This window comes from Megascapheus bottae, chromosome 1, assembly GCF_031878675.1.
Source record: "Megascapheus bottae isolate mThoBot1 chromosome 1, mThoBot2.hap1, whole genome shotgun sequence".
Classification (NCBI taxonomy): Eukaryota; Metazoa; Chordata; class Mammalia; order Rodentia; family Geomyidae; genus Megascapheus; species Megascapheus bottae.
In genome coordinates this window covers 7,182,213-7,200,932 of record NC_143509.1, presented here as the reverse complement: position 1 = coordinate 7,200,932, position 18,720 = coordinate 7,182,213, and the positions used below count along the sequence as shown (strand labels likewise).

The following is an 18,720-nucleotide window of genomic DNA, read 5'->3' as shown; positions in this document are numbered from 1 at the left end:
TTGTTATTTATTTGAACATTTCTGGGCCTAGCATGGCCGCTCCCCCATGTCTGCAGTTGTAACAAGCCCTGGAAAAATAAATTCCAGCTAAGTTGCCTTGCAAAAAGTTTTGTTTCGAACCTGGTTCTCACCTGTAAGAGTAAAATTGGCAAAACTCTCTTGACACAAACTTCCGGAAATTGAACGGCCGATATTAATTTTGCGCGCTTTATGATCTTTGAGTATGAATGTGTGTGAATGAGTGAGTGAACATGTTCAAGGTTAAATTGTCAGCATGCTGTATAAAACAATGGATAAATTTATACTTAAACACAAAGACAATTGGGTAAATCTAAGCTTAAAACTTCAAGAAAAATATTAGGTTTGAATGTTTTACAATGTCTCATAGAATTATTGTGTTGTCTTAAAGAAAAACTGGTAAATATTTTTCTAGATCCTGAAATCTGCATTTTATTGCAGGGCATACAGCTGTTTACATTGTAAACAATGTATCCTGTTCAGCACAGAGGTGTTAGGGAATTTGGGATTTATTACTTTAAGTTAAAGTTTGGAAACATGTATTAGAGATTTAAATGTAAAATTGTTCATTAACGTCAGAAACTTTGCCTGTCCTTTCTTGCAAACTGATACTAGAAATCTGATGGTAAAATGTGGACAATGTGATTAGTATTTTAAAGGAATGTTTAAAAAAAGGGAAGGAAACTAAGTCCAGACTTAGACTTTTGGTGCACTGATGTCTATAGTTCTTGCATTAGGGAAAAACTGTTATTTGAGTTTAAACTGTTGTTGGAGTTTTAGACAGTAATCTAAACTGCATAAGACCCCCTTTTTTCTAAAAGGCAAGAGGAGTGCCTTGGGCCCTAGGGGGCCTGAGGGCAGGAGTTCTTTGTACCCTTAAAGGTTTTTCAATTGCAAATAAAGGCTAAGGTGTTAATTGCTTAAGCCAGTATCAGTAAAAGTTATTAAGAACATTGGAAATGGGTTTCTAAACAATATTTGAAAGTGAAGTTGTCTTAAATGTTTAAAGAAAGAGAGAAAAGGAAAATCAGGACTACCAAAGTAATTGCTTAATTACTATTTCAGCTTGCTCTTGTAACTTCCAGCTAGCCCATTGGAGAAGAACAGCAATCCTTATTCAGATGTAACTTTGGCCTTTTCCAGGTTCTAGGTAAGCTCATGCTTAGAGACTATTTCTGTGTCGACCACCTTGTTGCTCTAATTTGAGAAACGTGGCCTTTTGTAGGACTCACTGATCTGAAAACTGCAGTTTTGAGCCAACCCCGGGCGAAGCAAAGTCCCTGTGAGTTTGTGGTGTCTAATCTGGCAGCAGAGTTGCTTTGGAGCTCGAAGCCGCAGAGTGCAAGCCTTGAGCTGCAGAGCTGAGGTGCGGCACTCAGGCCCTGAGTTTGGGACTCAAAAGTGGCAGGGTGCTAGCCTTGAGCTGGAGAGCTGAGGGACAGTGCCCAGGCCCTGAGTTCAAGTCCAGCAACTAAACAAGTGAATTGCCAATGGGACATTTATCCCTGTGTGGAGAAACTCTACTGGGACACGATGCAGAAAGCCTCTGCTTGGATGGCAGAGATGGTGTCAGATCTTAGTCACTTGTGCTTGGCCGATCAAATTAATCAGAGCCGGGAGGTCATAGAATAGTTTGTAAGCATGCCTTACTAATGCCCGTGCCTTTCATAACTGGGCAGGAACTTGTCAATCTTCTGTGATAGTGGGTAGTTTAAAGCCCTAATTGAGCGAAATTTTTATTTATTTATTTATTTATTTATTTATTTATTTATTTTTGACACCAGCCACAAATTCGGGAAAAGTTTGTGGATCTGAGACTTGTGTCTCTATTAATCTGTTTAGATCTGACAACTGAAGCATTGTTAAGGTTGCAGAAATTTAGTTCCCCAGACAATCAAGAAAAGGCCTTTGCAAATGGGTGCTATGTAACTACACTATTGCAGGCAAAAATGGTTCGTGCAGTTGTTAAATGTTAAAATATGATCTCCAGTTTGGAGCAAATTATCATTCCTGATATCTAATCCTTGCAATCCCTAATAAAACAGGCTAGACTTCTTAAGGTCCCTGGTCAAGCACAGAGACAACGCCCCTGAGTCAGCTTGAAGAAGTCACAGAAGCTGAATCTCCGCCCATCTATCCCCTTTAGATGAAGGGACCAGTCATTTTTGGAAAGTGAGACACGATAATGAGATAATTAGAGATAGTGGAAAGAATAGAAATTACACTTGTGTTTCTTTTAAAATAAAGATGGGGGATATGTCGGGAGCAAGAGTGGAATCAAACTGTACTTTGATTTGCATCAGATAATTGCTTGATTGTCTTATTGCTTTTTGGCCTTCTCCTGTTCAATTGATCTGAGATTTACCATATGAATGTAACCCCCAACATTTCCCTGATTAACCATCTGGATGTAACACCTGGCAGTGCCCTGGTCTCGAGAAGGGAAAAAACTTTGAGTTAAGAATAAATGGCGCGGCAGTTTTTGCTTGGGCTGCAGACCTCCTGGACCCGATGTGTTTGTCTCTCTTCTAATTTTTCCAGTCCCTGCCCCTTATTTCAGGAACCCCAATTTGCTGCCGGGAGGCCCCGGCACATAGCTGAGCAGGTGTCATTATAATATCCTGGGTCATGCTGTTCAGGATAGATGCCCAGAAGTGGTATGGCGGGATCATAGGGAAGGTCTATTTTCAGTTCTTTAAGGAAACTCCACACTGCTTTCCCGAGTGGCTGAACTAGTTTACAATCCCACCAGCAGTGCAGTAGGGTTCCTTTTTCTCCACAACCCCGCCAGCAACTGTCATTGTCTGAGTTCGAAATGTTGGCCATTCTTGTTGGGGTAAGGTGGTATCTTAAGGTTGTTCTTATTTGCATTTCCTTTATGACCATAGATGATGAACATTTTCTCATATGTTTTTCTGCCATTTTAATCTCTTCTTCTGATAGGTCTCTCTTTAGTTCCCTTGCCCATTTAGTGAACGGTTTATTGGGTTTTTGGGGGGATTGGTTTCTTGAGTTCCCTGTAGATACTGGATATTAAGCATATGTCAGATGTGTTGTTGGTGAATATCTTTTCCCAGTTGGATGGCTGTCTCTCTACTTTTGCAACTATGTTTTTATCTGTACAGAAACTTTTTACTTTTAGGTAGTCCCATTTATCGAGTCTCTCTCCGATCAGTTGTGACCCTGGGATTCTGTTCAGGAATCTGTTGCCTGTGCCTATGAGTTCCAGTGTCTCTCCTACATTATCATGTAGTAATTTCACGGTTTCCGGTCTGACGTTGAGGTCTTTGATCCACTTTGAGTTAATGCTTGGGCGTGGCGAAAGGCTAGTGTCAATTTTCAGTTTTCTACATGTGGCTGCCCAGTTTTGCCAGCACCAATAATTGAATAGACTGTGTTTGTTCCATTGTACATCTTTTGCTCCTTTGTCAAATACAAGTTGCCTATAGGTATATGGTTCTATTTCTGGGTCTTCTATTCTGTTCCACTGATCTTCTGGTTTGCTTTTGATGAAAACTTTAAAACCCTGAAAAAGAAAATTAAAGCAGAACTAAGGAAATGGAAAAACCTCCCATGCTCCTGGATTGGAAGAATCAACATTGTGAAAATGACAATCTTGTCAAGGGCTATCTACAAATTCAATGCAATACCCATAAATATCCCAATGGCATTCTTTAAAGAAATAGAAGAGGCAATCCAAAATTTCATATGGAATAATAAAAGACCCCCGTATAGCAAAAACACTTCTTAGCAGAAAGAACAGCGCTGGAGGAATTTCAATTCCAAACTTTAGACTCTATTACAGAACTATAATTATCAAAACAGGTTGGTTAGCACAAGAACAGGCCTGAAGACCAATGGAATAGAACTGAGGACCCAGATATTAAACCACAGACTTATGGCCACCTAATCTTTGACAAGGGGGACAAAAAAATAGAATGGAAGTAAGACAGCCTCTTCAACAAGTTGTGCTGGCAGAACTGGTTAAGCACCTGCAGAAAATTAAGTTGGATCCTTCTTTGTCACCCTGCACTACGATTAACTCCAAATGGATCAAAGACCTGGAGGTAAAAGCTGACACACTGAAAACTTTACAAGAAGGAATAGGAGATACACTAGGCCTCCTTGGCACAGGTCGAAACTTTCTTAATAAGGACCAAGAATCACAACAAATCAGACAAAGGCTAGATAAGTGGGACTGCATTAAACTGCAGAGCTTTTGTATGGCAAAGGACATACAACTAATCAGGAAGCCTACAGAGTGGGAGAAGATCTTCACCAACCAAACAACGGACAAAGGCCTCATATCTAAAATATATCAACAACTCAAAAAATTGAATCACTCCAAAACCAATCTCCACAGTAACAACCATCCCATTAAAAATGGGCGAAAAACTTAAAGAGAATCTTTTCTGAAGAAGAAACAAAAATGGCCTATAGACACATGAAGAAATGCTCAACATCTCTGGTCATAAAAGAAATGCAAATCAAAACAACTCTAAGATTCCAACTCACTCTAGTTACAATGGCCAGGATCAGGAAAACGAATAATACTAGCAGAGATCTGCGATAGAGCAAAAACTTGATACATAAGGCCATATAGTATGAAGCTAATTGAAAGGACCACCACGATATTGAAACAAAAGCCATATAACGAATGATTGTTGTCCTCAATATACTATGTTATCTCTCATCTCCTTTGCTGTCCCTTGGTTATCTCATATTGTTACAGTATCTCACTTTGTTATCTGATATATTGAATTTATTTGTATTGGGTTATTTGAAATTTGATAGGGAAGGGGGGAAAACCAAGACGGGGCGGTGGGGGGGAGGGTAATGGGTACCAAGACATGTGAAAGGGTATCAATATATGTGAATTAATGCACCTTCTATCTGGCAAATATCATGTAACCCTTTTATTAATTACAATAAAAAATATAAAAAAAGAAATCCATCAATTGGGCTGAGCGGGATGATAACAGAAGGTAAGGAACTTGGGGCTGATATGGGAAAAATGAGGATCAGAAAATACAAATTTCCAGTTAGCCAGGGAGGATACATTCATTAAAAATAATAATTAAATGATCATACATTTATGAAATGCACTGAACGGGGCACTGAGCTATTCTTGTGATATTCTGAATGGATACTAAGGGTAACACATATGAGGTAACAAATATAATTTTATAGATGGAAACATTTGGTAGTGTGCTCAGTTTCGCTGTGTCCATATTAAACATGTGATTTCTATAACTTTAAAACATGACATACTTTTAAAATAATGAATAAAAACCAAGAAATTGTTTTTCCCTGTAGAGATCAAGTGATCTATTACATGTCCAAATATTCTTCAAGACAGTGAAGAGACCTGTCTCCAGAGATTTAGTCCCTATTTAAATTAACAGTTCCTTTAAGGATTCCTTCTTATTTTCTTTAATCAAAACAAAAGGGAAAAAAACAAAAAGAACTATGTTCCCCTTGGAATAAATTAATTCCTCTCTCCCTGTAACAGCTACAATATTGCAAGAAATTAACCTAAATCTGTTTATCTATGATGTCATCTTCAATTTAACTCATGGGAACAAAATGGTTTGGAGACTAGAAAGATATTTTATTCCATGAAGAAAATTATTTCATGAAATACAATTCATTTGATGAGATCTTAGTAGATTCCTCGATTGTCTTGCAAGAAACTGCACAAGCTTCTGATGCCCTTCTCTGAATCCAGTCTCCGTGAAAACTCTAGCTGAAAAAGTTCTAAGAAGGAGTTGGGGAATAAGAAATCTTCAGTGGTAAAAAAAAAGAAGAAGACAGAGCCACGGTAGCCTGATAAAGATAGGCGAAATGTAAATTTATGTCCAGTAAGGAGAAACCAGAGAAAAAGGACCAGAAGTGGGCTCACGTCTGCAGGTGAGGTCCCAGATCTCCAGGTAACTTATCATCCTCATGGAGCTCATGCTTTGGAAACTCTGATTTCCCTTCTTTCTCCAGCCTACAGCACCTTTCTCATGAAGTTCCTTTCTGGAAAGTCTCTTGCTCTTCTCCAAGAATCAGAGTTATCTGTCAGCTTTGCTTTATCCAATTATGTATTTATTAATCACCTGCTTAAAGACCCATGTGCACCAGGTATTGTCTGTTGGGTTCCATGCCACTGGGCTTCTTTGTTCTCTAGGCCTGAGCCTTGAACTTGGCACTGTCCTAATCTCCTTTTACTCAAGGCTAGCACTCTAGTACTTGAGCTACAGGTCCACTTCCAGCTTTTTCTGTCATTATTTGGAAATAAGGGTCTCATGGACTTTCCTCTCCCACTAGTGTCCATAACAAAATCTAGCCAACAATGGAATTATTGATAAAGAAGAATTCCCTTTCATGTGTGTCTGTGTGTGTGTTGTATGTGTATGTGTTGTGTGTGTGTGTGTGCTTGCATGTGCATTGCCAGCCATGGGGCTTGAACTGTGGGTCTTGGCACTGTCCCTGAGCCATACCAAGTGAACTACAGCTCACTTGTGGCTTTTTGGTAATTAATCAGGAATGATAATCTCATGATTTCCCTGTCTGAGCTGGCTTCACACCCTGATCCTTCAAGTGCAGCCTCATAGTAGCTAGAATGCCAGCTTGAGCCACTGGCACCTAACTTCCCTCACTTAGTTTTGCACATGCACACTGGCTTCAGTGTGCACAGAATGGTTTTCTATGTATTCCAACTGGAAAAGGGGGTATTTCCACAAAGGCATATATTATGTTTTGATCACACTAAACCCCTCTGTAGCTCTTTCTTTGGTCCATAGTCCCTTCTTCTGATTTCAACACGGTTTAGTGGATTTTATCTTCATCTTCACACATATTCTGTATTAATCCCACCATTACTTCCCTCTCTCTCTGGCTTGTCCCCACAAACAACTACATTCCTGATATATTTACAGATAGATAGATAATATGTAGATTGATCATAGATAATAGAAATTAGATGCTAAGAAAAATTATAATTCTAAGAGTGACATTTTCCTTAACTTTAATGATTCCAATAGAGTAACAATTGTCTCCCTGTATAGAGTCCTGAAAAGATTAGATTTCTTTAATGGGTAAACAAGATTGAGATAAGCCTATTTATTATCTTTTTTGATATTTCATTCTAATTACTAGAAGGGTTACATTATATTCACCAGATAGAAGGTGCATTACTTCACAAACACTAATACCCTTTCTCATGTTTTGATCCCCATTACATTTGCCTCACCCCTGCCCCTCATCTTGTTATCCCCCCTTCCCTATTTATTTTTACATCTCACTGTATAAATATCAAGTGTCTAGGTAGGAAACGACAACTTAAAACTACACATATTTCACAGTTAACTGTCAGTATGCCCATTGAGTTAGACATAAAATTTAAGATTTCATTGTAATTCATAAAACTTTGTAAGAGAAGATAGCATTAAAGATAAATGAAAAAGAAAAAAACAAAGATAAAAACTAACAAAGATACAGTTCAGTAGGTAATGGACCAACAGACAGACAGATAGATACACAGATAATAGATGGGCAATTACATAGATATATCAGAAGGTAATACAAAACACACAGATAGATACATAACTAACCAAGAGACAGACAGGTAAGTACAAAGGTAGATAGATACTACACAGATAGATATACACAGGCATACATACATAGATAACAGTACACACATACACAGAAAATGAGATATCACAGTAGCCTGGTACGTACATGATAGACAGACACATACATACATAAATAATAGACATACAGTGGGTTGGAAGGTGGGTAAGAAGATAGCTAGCTGAGTAGGCAGACAAATAGATACAAAGATACAAAACTGTGAAGAAGAGAACACATGTACCATTTGTCTTTCTGAACCTGGATTATTTTGCTTCCAGTCATTTTCCTCCACAGGATGGAATCCAGTGTTCTTAATGGCTGAATACTATTCCATTATATGTCTGTTTCTGTTCTCCTTTCATCCACAGGACAGCGGGGCTGATTTCATTCGTTGTCTCAGCCTAAAAGGCCTGTGCCTTCCTTTCCTACTCCATCTTTCCCCCAGCACAAATGATTTCCATTTCCAAGAAGATTTTCCTCCCGAATGCTGTCATTCTGATTTACACAGCTTCCATTGCATGAGCATAAGAGATGTTGACACTTGTAATTGTTCTGGAGAAGACAAACACTAGTGTTCAAACCTTAAGATTTCTTTGTAAATATTCCAGACAAACTGCTCTTTCAGAGCCTTCAGCATATGAATCATCTTCATCCAGTTTACTATTGCATGATCCATTAATTCTGCTGATTTCCACACAATATGTTCCTGCTCCAGAGCATGAAATCCCATGCAAGTGATGGATGGTGTGTGTGTGAGACTACTTACTCAAGGCTACTACGAGATCCACTGTCATCCTTTTAGTGCTACAAAAAGGATATAATACTCTGACAGACTGTTCTTACCCAGACTGACTTACAACCCCAAGCCTTAGCTCTCCACTTCCTGAGTAGCTAGGATTACAGGCATGAATTAAATGTACTAAGCATATCGTAGGTTATTTTAACGATGTCGTGCTCCTTTGTCCTCATTTCTGTGCAGCTGGTAGTCTCTTTTTTACCCTCTCTCATATTTTGGAATAAATCACCTAGAAGGAATTCTCTGTCGGGAGGCATCCACAGCCATGTTGACCAGCCATGGTATATTCCATCCACACAGGTAACAGATGTGTTGTGTTGAGAACAGCTCAGCCCACGAACGCGGCCTGGACTCCAGGCAATGAGGCTGAATGACATCCGGGAATTCCATGTACTGAGATCTTCCCCACAAATGCTCCCATTCCTGTGATTGATGCTTGCTCCATGGCCTGCACACAACGGGAGGACAACTCAATCCTATTACATGGTGAACATTCCCTCCACCCGGAAAATAGGTAAAAGAGTTAATTGTACCTGAGAGTTGAAAGCGCTTCCTGAAAGGTGAAGGCAGTGGAAAAGGTGGACAGAGAAATGGAGAGAAGAAAGGTGGGCAAAATCATTCGTAATATTCAGTATACAAATGTGAAGCTGGAACTGAGTGAACTGAGGGAGGAGTTGGAGTGGGGGGAGTTGGGTGACATGGATGAAATGGTCTTTTACTCAAAAACTGATCATTGAATTGCAGCCCCATTGTACAAGTAGGTAAGAATAAGGTTTAGAAAAATACATTTCATAGGGATTGCAGCACGGGCTACTGATAGAGTGCTTGCCTAGCATGCAAGAACACCCGAGGTTGAATCCTCAGTACCACACACATAGAAAAAACTGGAAGTGCTTCTGTGGCTCACTTAATAGTACTCTAACTTAGACAAAGCCAAGGACAGTGCCCAGGCCTTGAGTTCAAGCCTCAGGACTAGCAAAACACAAAACTTCACAGTCAGTGAATACAAGACAGGGATATTTACCCACATATTACAATATGAAAGTGAGTGGAGCCATCTTGGCTGTGCAGGTCAACCTAGGAAACAAAAAAGGCATCTGGCAGGGGAAGGGCATGACCATCTGAGCTGGCAGTGGGCACTGATTGAACTTTTCCTTACTTGCCCCGAGGAAAGCAGCCAGGGAGATAACAGCACAAAACCACACAGGGGAATCACCATTCCTCCTGCTGGGCCTCCCAGATGACCCTCAACTCCAGCCCATCCTCTTAGGGCTCTTCCTGTCCATGTGCCTGATCACCGTGCTTGGAAATCTGCTCATCATCCTGGCAGTCATCTCTGACCCCCACCTCCACACGCCCATGTACTTCTTCCTCTCCAACCTGTCTTTTGTGGACATCTGTTTTACTACTACTACCATCCCCAAGATGCTGGTGAACATCCAGACCCAGAGGAAAGACATCTCCTACCCAGAGTGCCTCACTCAAGTGTATTTCTTCATGATTTTTGGTGGAATGGGAAATTTCCTATTGACTGTGATGGCTTATGACCGCTTTGTGGCCATCTATCACCCACTGAACTACCCAGTTATCATGGACCCTCACTTCTGTAGTCTGCTGGTTCTGGTGTCCTGGTTTCTCATTTTCTGCATCTCACTACTCCATGTTCTACTAATGAGGAAATTAACCTTCTCCCCAGGATCCACAATCCCCCATTTCTTCTGTGAACTAGCTCAAATTCTCAAAGTGGCCATATCTGACACCCTCATCAATGACATCTGTGTGTACCTGGCTTTTGTGTTGTTTGGTTTGTTTGCTGCCTTAGGAATCTTCTTCTCTTACTCTCAGATCCTCTCCTCTTTAATGAAGCTTCCCAACAAGGCTAGCAAGCACAAAGTCTTCTCCAACTTTGGCTCTCACCTCTGCGTGGTCTCCTTGTTCTACGGGACAGGACTTGGGGTGTACCTCAGCTCTGCGGTGTCCTCCTCCGCCCACAGAAGCAAGGTGGCCTCGGTGATGTACACAGTGGTCACTCCCATGCTGAACCCCTTCATCTACAGCCTGAGGAACCAGGACGTGATGGGGGCTCTGGGGAGACTGCCAGGCAGAGTGGTCTCCTGTCTTGATGGATTGTGACGCACAGAACAAAGTAGTCCACTGCAAGAGGGAAGACTAATTGGCTGAATATCAGCATCATTGATTCTTTTTCTTCATTATAGGACTCAGTATTTATATATATATATCCATCTAGAAAATATATATGAATTCAAGAATACCCTGCAAAGCCCCTATGGCTTTGTCTGTCTATATGTGGACATCTGTCTTTGAAAGAAATTTACCTGCTATACTTCAGAAAAACAACTTTCTTGTCAGTGTGAATTTTCCTTAATATTCCCATTTGGCGAGGTGTTTTACAAATTCTTCTGGTCATTTCTAATTGAGCATAGAAACCACCTATCACAGTCTGAGGTTACAGAGCATCCCCTTAAGTTATCCCCTTCTATATTAAATCTTCCTCCTAAAAAAAAAATCTTCTTATTCCTCCTCCGCCCCCTTTTTCCTCCTCCTCCTCCTGCTCCTCTTGTACTTCTGCTTCTGCTTCTGCTGCTACTTCTGCTGCTGCTTCTTCCTCTTCCTCTTCCTCTTCTACATCCCTGGGACTGAATTCAGTGTCTGGTGCTGTTTGTGAGCATTTTTGATCAGGGTTATTCCTCTGCTATTTGAGACACATCTACACAATCCCCATATCAGGGAGCTATTCAAAGATAAGACCCTCATAGACTTTTGCCTGTGCTGGCTTTAAACGCCAATCCTCAGATCCCAGTCTCTTGTGTAGCTGGGATAACAGATGTCAGTCTCCGCCATTTGGCAAGACAAAATAACTTCATTTTTTACTTAGCAGAAACAGAATAAACACATACAAGAATCCAAATAAAATCTCAACACTTTCAGAACAGCAGTTATGGCCTTACATGTGAGATTTTGTTTAATTTTGAGGGAATATTTTTTTACTAATTTCTCTTTCCACTCACGTATGAACTTGTTTCCATGATAGCTATATTAAGTGGCATCCTCAGACAACAGTGTCTGAGCACGCCTGTTTCTTCTCAATCTCACCAGAATTGGTGTTGTAGATTTCCTTCAGCATTGACATAATACAGAATCACACTGTTTTCTTGATTTGCATATCCTATGTACTCAAGAGGTTGAATATTTCTTTGTGGATTTCTTCATGGCCATTTTTACCTCCTTTAATGATTGTCTTGGTTGTGAGCATTGGCTCACACCTGTAATCCTAGCTACTCAGGAAGATGAGATCTGAGGATCATAGTTCAAAGTCAGCTTAGGCACTAAAGTCTGTGAGACTCTTATCGGCAATTAACCACTAGAATACCAAAAGTGGTGCTGTGACTCAAGGGATAGGGCAGTAGCCTTGAGCTGAAGAGCTCAAGAACAGCAATCAAGCCCTGAGAGCAAGCCCATGACCAAACAAAAAAATACATGAATAAATAAAGAAATAAACATTATCTTATCCATCTTTTTCCTCATTGTGAAGTCAACGTAATTGTAAACCCTTAATATTTGGTGTTGAGTAGCTGAGAGGCTTTCCTTCTATCTCCTGGGACTGGGGCTCTTTATAAGTGAATACCCCACACACATCTCTCATTCTTATCAGCCTTTCCCATGCTATGAATAAAGATTTGTTTTCTGCAATCCCTTTTGTCAATTTTTCCTCCTATTTAATGAAATACTACAGAACTTTCCAGAAAGTACTTGTCTAGGCTGTATCCCCAGTTATGTTCTCTATGGTTTCCTGTTGTAATTTCAGCTTCAGGTCTTACAGGCTGAGATGTAGGATGGTGCCTCCAAGCCAGGTTGGGCAGGAAAGTCTGTGACAATCATCTCTACCCATAAAACTGCTGGAAGTAAACGGGGCAACCGGTGCTCACACCTGAATCCTAGCTATTCGGGAGCCTGAGATCTGAGGATCACAGATCAAACCCAGCCTGGACATGAAAGTCCATCAGACTCTTACCTCCAATTAACCACCAGAAAACTGAAAGTGGTGCTGTGGCTCAAACAAGGAGAGTGTTAGCCTTGAGAGGTCAGAGATAGTGCCCAGGCCTACAGTTCAAGCCCCACAAGAAAGAGAGAGAGAGAGAGAGAGAGAGAGAGAGAGAGAGAGAGAGAGAGAGAGAGAGAGGGAGAGAGAGAGAGGCGGGGGGGGGTGGGGGAGAGAGAGGAGTGAGATCGCTCTCTCTCTCTGGTAAGAGAACAACGCACAATGTACTGAATGGAGAAACCTGGGAGGTTCTCTCACAGATCTAAATTACACAGGAGCCTGCATTCACCCCTGTCACTCAGCACTATGTCCCAGCCAGAGCAACCCTTCAAGAGAAAGAAAAACATGCACTCAAATTTGAAAAAATAATACAGCCCAGAGTGTCACTGTGTGTACAAGATATGACCTCCACTAAAGAAACTCCAAAAATCAGTTCTGGTGCTGGTCGCTCATGCCTGAACCCCCAGCTACTGCACAGGCTGAGATCTGAGGATGGAAACTCACAGTCATAATAGGCCTGAAGTCCTCCAGGACCTTTTATCCAGTTCAGTAGGAACAAGACAGAAGTGCAGTTGTGGCAGAAGTGATAGAGCACCAACCTTCAGCACAAAAGGTTAGGGAGAATTCTCCAATCCAGAACTCCAGGCGTAGAACAAACACACACACACACACACACACACACACACACACACACACACACACACACACACACACACACCATCCATCTTTCAACAGGATCAGGAGGAAATCATATGTTTCCAGTTTTATTTAGGGGGTGTCGTTTCTTTTCCTGTGTGTCTGTATGTGTGTGTGTGTGCATATGTGTGTGCGTGTGTTGCTCTTGGAGCTTGAACTCAGAGCCTGGGCATTGTCCATGACTCTTTTTGCTCAAGGATTCTGCTCTTCTGCTTGAGCCACAGCTCCATTCTGCCTTTTTAGTGGTTCATTGAAGAGAAGATTCTACAGACTTTTCTGCCCCACTGGATTCTAACTCTAAATCCTCACATCTCAGCCTCCTAAGTATTTCAAATTACAGGTCTGAGCCAGCAGCACCTAGCTGAGATTGTTTTCTTTTTCCTTTTTCTCTTTCTTTAGTTTTTTTTTGTCCGTTCTTGGACTTGAACTCTGAGCCTGGATGCTGTCCCTGAGCTCTTCAGCTCAACACTACCTCCCTACTCCTTGAGCTACCGCCACACTTCTGCTTTTCTGGTGGTTACCTGGAGATAAGAGTCTCATGGATTTTAATGCCTGGGCTGGTTTTGAACCAAGATCCTCAGATCTCAGCCTCCTGAGTAGCTAGCATGACAGGAGTGAGCCACCATGCCTGGTGGGTGTTTTCTAAGCTGACTTCATCGAAATCCAGCAATTGGGCCAAGGGGAGCAGTAACAGAAGGTAAGGAATTAGGGGCTGATATGAGAGATATGAAGATCAGAAAATCAAATGTCCAGTTAACCAAGGAGGATACATTCATTAAATAATAATTAAATGATCATACATTGATTAAATCCACTGAACGGGGCACTGAGCTATTCTTGTGATATTCTGAATGGATACTAAGGGTAACATATATGAGGTACCAAATATAATTTTATAGGGTTCTGGGTGTCTCAGTGTGCTGCTGGCCAAATAAAACGTGGTATTTTTATCTATAACTTCAAAGTATAAGACACTGCCAGATCTGCCCACCTTGCACCTCTGACTCCCGCCCATCGTGCACCCTGGAGTTCCAGTCCTTCCCAGTCCAGAAGGGAAGGTCTCAAGGATCAGCTGATTGTGAATCTGTTAAGGAGGATCATGTCCCCCAGCACAGTTTACAGTTGTTGGGGATGGTGCTGTTGGCATGGTCTGTGCCATCAGGAATTGGCAGATGAGCCTGCTCGTGTTGATGTCATGGAAGACAAACTGAAGGGAGAAATGATGGACCTCCAGCTCAGCAGCCTTTTCCGAAAAACATCAAAAATTGTCTCTGGAAAAGATTACTCTGTGACTGCAAATTCCAACCTGGTTATTGTCACAGCTGGGGCCCGTCAGCAAGAGGGTGAAAACTGTCTTAATTTTGTCCAGCTTAATGTAAACATCTTTAAGTTCATCATTCCAAATGTAGTAAAGTACAGCCTAAATTGCAAGTTGCTTACTGTTTCCAATTCAGTGGATATTCTGACCTAGGTCCCTTGGAAGATAAATGGCTTCCCCAAAAACTGTGTAATTGGAAGTGGCTGTAAGCTGGGTTCAGCCCGGTTCCATTACCTGATGGGAGAGAGGCTGGGAATTCACCCCTTAAGCTGTCATGGATGGGTTCTCATGGAGACTCTAGTGTGCCAGTGTGGAGTGGAGTAAATGTTGCTGGTGTCTCCTTCAAGAATCTGAATCCTGATTTAGGCACTGATGCAGACAAGGAACAGTGGAAAGAGGTTCATAAACAAGTTGTTGACAGTGACTATGAGGTGATCAAACTGAAGGCTATACATCCTAGGCCATTGGACTGTCTGTGGCAGATTTAGCAGAAAGTATTATGAAGAATCTTCGAAGAGTTCATCCAATTTCAACCATGATTATAGGTATCTATGGAATAAAGGAAGATGTCTTCCTTAGTGTTCTTTGCATTCTGGGACAGAATGGAATTTCAGATGTGGTGAAGGTCACTCTGACTCCCGAGGAAGAGGCTCACTTGAAGAAAAGTGCAGATACGCTTTGGGGAATCCAAAAGGAGCTGCAGTTTTGAAGTCTTCTATGTACCACTTCACTGTCGAGGCTATAAGAGAATTTTAGTCGGGGATTATGCATGTTGTCCCATAATGATCTGTGACTAAAGCAGTAGCATTACAAAAAAGACCTGGGAAAAATATCCATTTCCTGAAATTAGGACTAGGACTGGTTCAGGAAAACATGCAGCTGTATTCGGATGGTGGATGGGTCCTGTGTAACTGTAAAAACTGGTAAGTGTAAACAATTTCACTCTCTCTGAGACACCACTGCCAATGCATGGTACATAGCCCCTAATTACACTCGAACCAGATATGTTACTGTGTGCTTTGTAAATCACCAAAATACCTAGTTCCAAATTCTTTTCCCAATCACACTTCCTGGGATGGGTTGTATAAGTCCATTTTCGCATGTCACATGCATCACTGTTTTAAAGGATATTTTATATATTATATATCAATAGTGTGCATTGCATGTTATGTAAAAATCTACAGATGAACAGTGCAAAAACTATCCAAATGTCATAGGAAAACACCAAATAAACCTTGAACAGTGAAAAAAATCAAGAAATTGTTCTTTCCTCTAGACATCAAGTGATCTATTACATGTCCAAAGATTCTCCAAGGCAGATGCCAAATTGACATGGCTCCAGAGATTTCATGCCCATAGAAATTAATAGGTCCTTTGAGAATCCATTGGTATCCTTTTTTTCAAAACAAAAGAAACTGTGTTCCCCTTGGAATATATTAATTCCTCTCACCCTTTTACAGTCTACAATAATGCAAGAAATTAACCTAAATCTGTTTATCCATGATGTCATCTTCACTTTAACTCATGGGAACAAAATGGTTTGGAGACAGGAAACTCATTTAATTTCATAAAGACAATTATTTCATGAAAGGCAGTTCATTTCCTGAAGAGATCTTAGTAGATACATCGATTGAGTTGCAAGAAACTGCACAAGCTTCTGACTCCCTTCTCTGAATCCAGTCTCCATCAAAACCCCAGCCAACAAACTTCTAAGGAGGAGTTGGGGAAATAAGAAATCTTCAGTGATAAGCAAAATACAGAACCATGTTAGCTTGGTAAAGATGGGAAATATAAATTTATGATCAGTGAGGGAAAACAAGAGAAAAAGAAAATGGTGTGTGTAGCAGGCAATCCTCTGGAATAGTGAGGCTGGGAAGGGCCAGAAGGGAGCTCGTCATCTGCAGATGAGGTCCCAAAACTCTAAGGCACTTGGAGTTCAGGCTTTGTGAACTCTGATTTCCCTTCTTTCTCTCACTTTCTGCAACCTAGAGCGCATTCTTCATGAAGTTCCCTTCTGAAAGGTCTCTCGCTTTTCTTCACTCTTTCCCAATAATCAGCGTCATCTGTCAGCTTTGCTACATCCAGCTATGTATTTGTTAATCACCCGCTAACGCTCCAATGTGCACCAGGTATTGTCCTTGGGTTCCAGGCCAGGGACATGTGTGTGTGTGTGTGTGTGTGTGTGTGTGTGTGTGTGTGTGCCTAGACCTGGGCCTTGAACTCTAACCATGGCACTGTCCCTCAGCTCCTTTTGCTCAAGGCTAGCACTCCACTATTGGAGCTGCATCTCCACTTCCAGATTTTTCTGTCATTATTTGGAAATAAGGGTCTCATAGACTTTCCTGCCAAGGCTGGCTTTGAACTGCCCTTGTCAGATCTAAGACTCCTGAGCAATGATGATTACAGAGATGAAACACCAGTGCCAGCTTTGATTGGAATTTTTTTCTTATCGTCTCCAATATTTTGCTTGCATATTTGACTGACAATGTATGGTTTGTTTCCCATTAGTGTCCATAACAAAATCTAGCCAACAAAAGAATTATTAATAAGGAAGAATTCCCCTTCGTGTGTGTGTCTGTGTGTGCGTGTGTGTCTGTGTGTGTCTGTGTGTGGGTGTGTGTTTGTGTGTCTGTGTCTGTGTGTGTGTGCCTGCATGTACATGTGCCAGTCATGGGTCTTGAACTGTGCACCTGGGCACTGTCCCTGAGCTTCTGAGCCATACCAAGTGAACTAGAGCTCACATGTGGCTTTTTAGTAATTAATCAGGAATGAGAATGTCATGGATTTCCCTGCGTGAGCTGGCTTCACACCCTGATATGTCAATTGCAGCCTCTTAGTAGCTAGAATGCCAGCTGTGACCACCTTCCCTTCCTTAGTTTTGCACATGTACACTGGCTTCTGTGTGCACAGAATGGATTTCTATGTATACCAACTGGAAAAGGGGTTTTCCTGTGGTATTTCATCACGGGCATATATTGTGGTTTAATCAAAATAAACCCCTATGTAACTCTTTTTGGCACATAGTCTAGCCCCGATTTCAAGGTTTAGTGGATTTTCATCTTCATCTTCACATATATTCTACATTATTCAACCCCACCATTTCTTCCCTGTCCCTCAGGCTTGTCCCCATAAACATTTACATTCATTCTATATAGAGATAGATAGATAGATAGATAGATAGATAGATAGATAGATAGATAGATAGACAGACAGACAGAGCATTGAGCATATGAATCAAATTCATTCAGTTTATTATTGCATGATCCATTAATTCTGCTGATTTCCATACAATATGTTCCTGCTCCAGAGCATGAAATTTCACACATGTGTTGTATATTGTGTGTGTGTGTGTGTGTGAGTGTGTGTGTGTAAGTGTGTGTGTGTGTGTGCCAGTCCTCAGATTTAAACTCAGAGTTTCTGAGACTTCTTACTCAAGGCCATTGCTAGACCCACTGTCATCTTTTTAGTGCTAAAAATACAGATAAGAATCTGACAGACTTTTCTTGCCCAGAATGACTTAGAACCCCAAATCTTAACTCTGCATTTCTTGAGTAGCTGGGATTATAAGCATGAAGTAAATGCACTAAGCACACTGTTATTTTAATGATATTGTGTTCCTTTCTTCTCAATTCTATGTAGCTGGTAGTCTCTTTTTTACCCTCTCTCATATTTTAGAAGAAATCACATAGAAGGAATTCTCTGTCGGGAGGCATCCACAGCCATGTTGACCAGCCATGCTATATTCCATCCACATCCAGGAACTCCATGTACTGAGATCTTCCCCATAAATGCTCCCATTCCTGAGATAGATGCTCACTCCGTGGACTGCACACAACAGGAGGACAACTCGATCCTATTACATGGTGAACATTCCCTGCACCAGGAAAATAGGTAAAAGAATTAATTGTGCCTGAGAGTTGAAAGCGCTTCCTAAAATGTTAAGGCAGTGGAAAAGGTGGACAGAGAAATGGAGAGAGGAAAGGTGGGCAAAATCATTCGTAATATTCAGTGTACAAATGTGAAGCTGGAACTGGGAGAACTGTGGGAGGGGTTGAACTGGGAGGGGTCGGGGAGATCATGGAAGAGTGACATGGATGAAATGGCCTTGTACTCACAAATTGATCATTGAATTATAGCCCCATATGCCACTACTTAAAAGCAAGGTTTAGAAAAATACATTTAATAGGGAGTAGAGCAAAGCCTAGTGGTAGAGTG

At 41.1% G+C, this 18,720-nt stretch overlaps 1 protein-coding gene and 2 pseudogenes across 1 annotated transcript; 2 read left to right on the top strand and 1 right to left on the bottom strand.

Moving 5' to 3' along the window:
• The window catches only part of LOC150068229 (olfactory receptor 7E24-like), a 61,918-nt pseudogene extending 53,553 nt beyond the window's left edge, over positions 1-8,365 (bottom strand).
• Positions 8,366-8,581: 216 nt separating this feature from the next.
• LOC150068228 (olfactory receptor 7D4-like) lies at positions 8,582-10,564 on the top strand. The gene is made up of 3 exons (XM_090352919.1): positions 8,582-8,731; positions 8,992-9,110; positions 9,601-10,564. Exons 1-3 carry the CDS (start codon positions 8,582-8,584, stop codon positions 10,562-10,564), a joined length of 1,233 nt encoding a protein of 410 aa, XP_090209045.1.
• Positions 10,565-14,391: 3,827 nt separating this feature from the next.
• Positions 14,392-15,234, top strand: LOC150068227 (L-lactate dehydrogenase A chain pseudogene; annotated as a pseudogene).
• The last annotated feature ends 3,486 nt before the right edge of the window (positions 15,235-18,720 follow it).

What these genes read in the sequence shown, in the direction of transcription:
- LOC150068228 (XM_090352919.1), top strand. Translation starts at nt 8,582, where the DNA reads ATGTCGTGCTCCTTTGTCCTCATTTCTGTGCAGCTGGTAGTCTCTTTT. An exon ending in GGTATATTCCATCCACACAG is followed by an intron (nt 8,732 to 8,991) that starts GTAACAGATGTG and finishes GCTTCCTGAAAG; the next exon opens with GTGAAGGCAGTGGAAAAGGT. An exon ending in GAACTGAGGGAGGAGTTGGA is followed by an intron (nt 9,111 to 9,600) that starts GTGGGGGGAGTT and finishes ACTTGCCCCGAG; the next exon opens with GAAAGCAGCCAGGGAGATAA.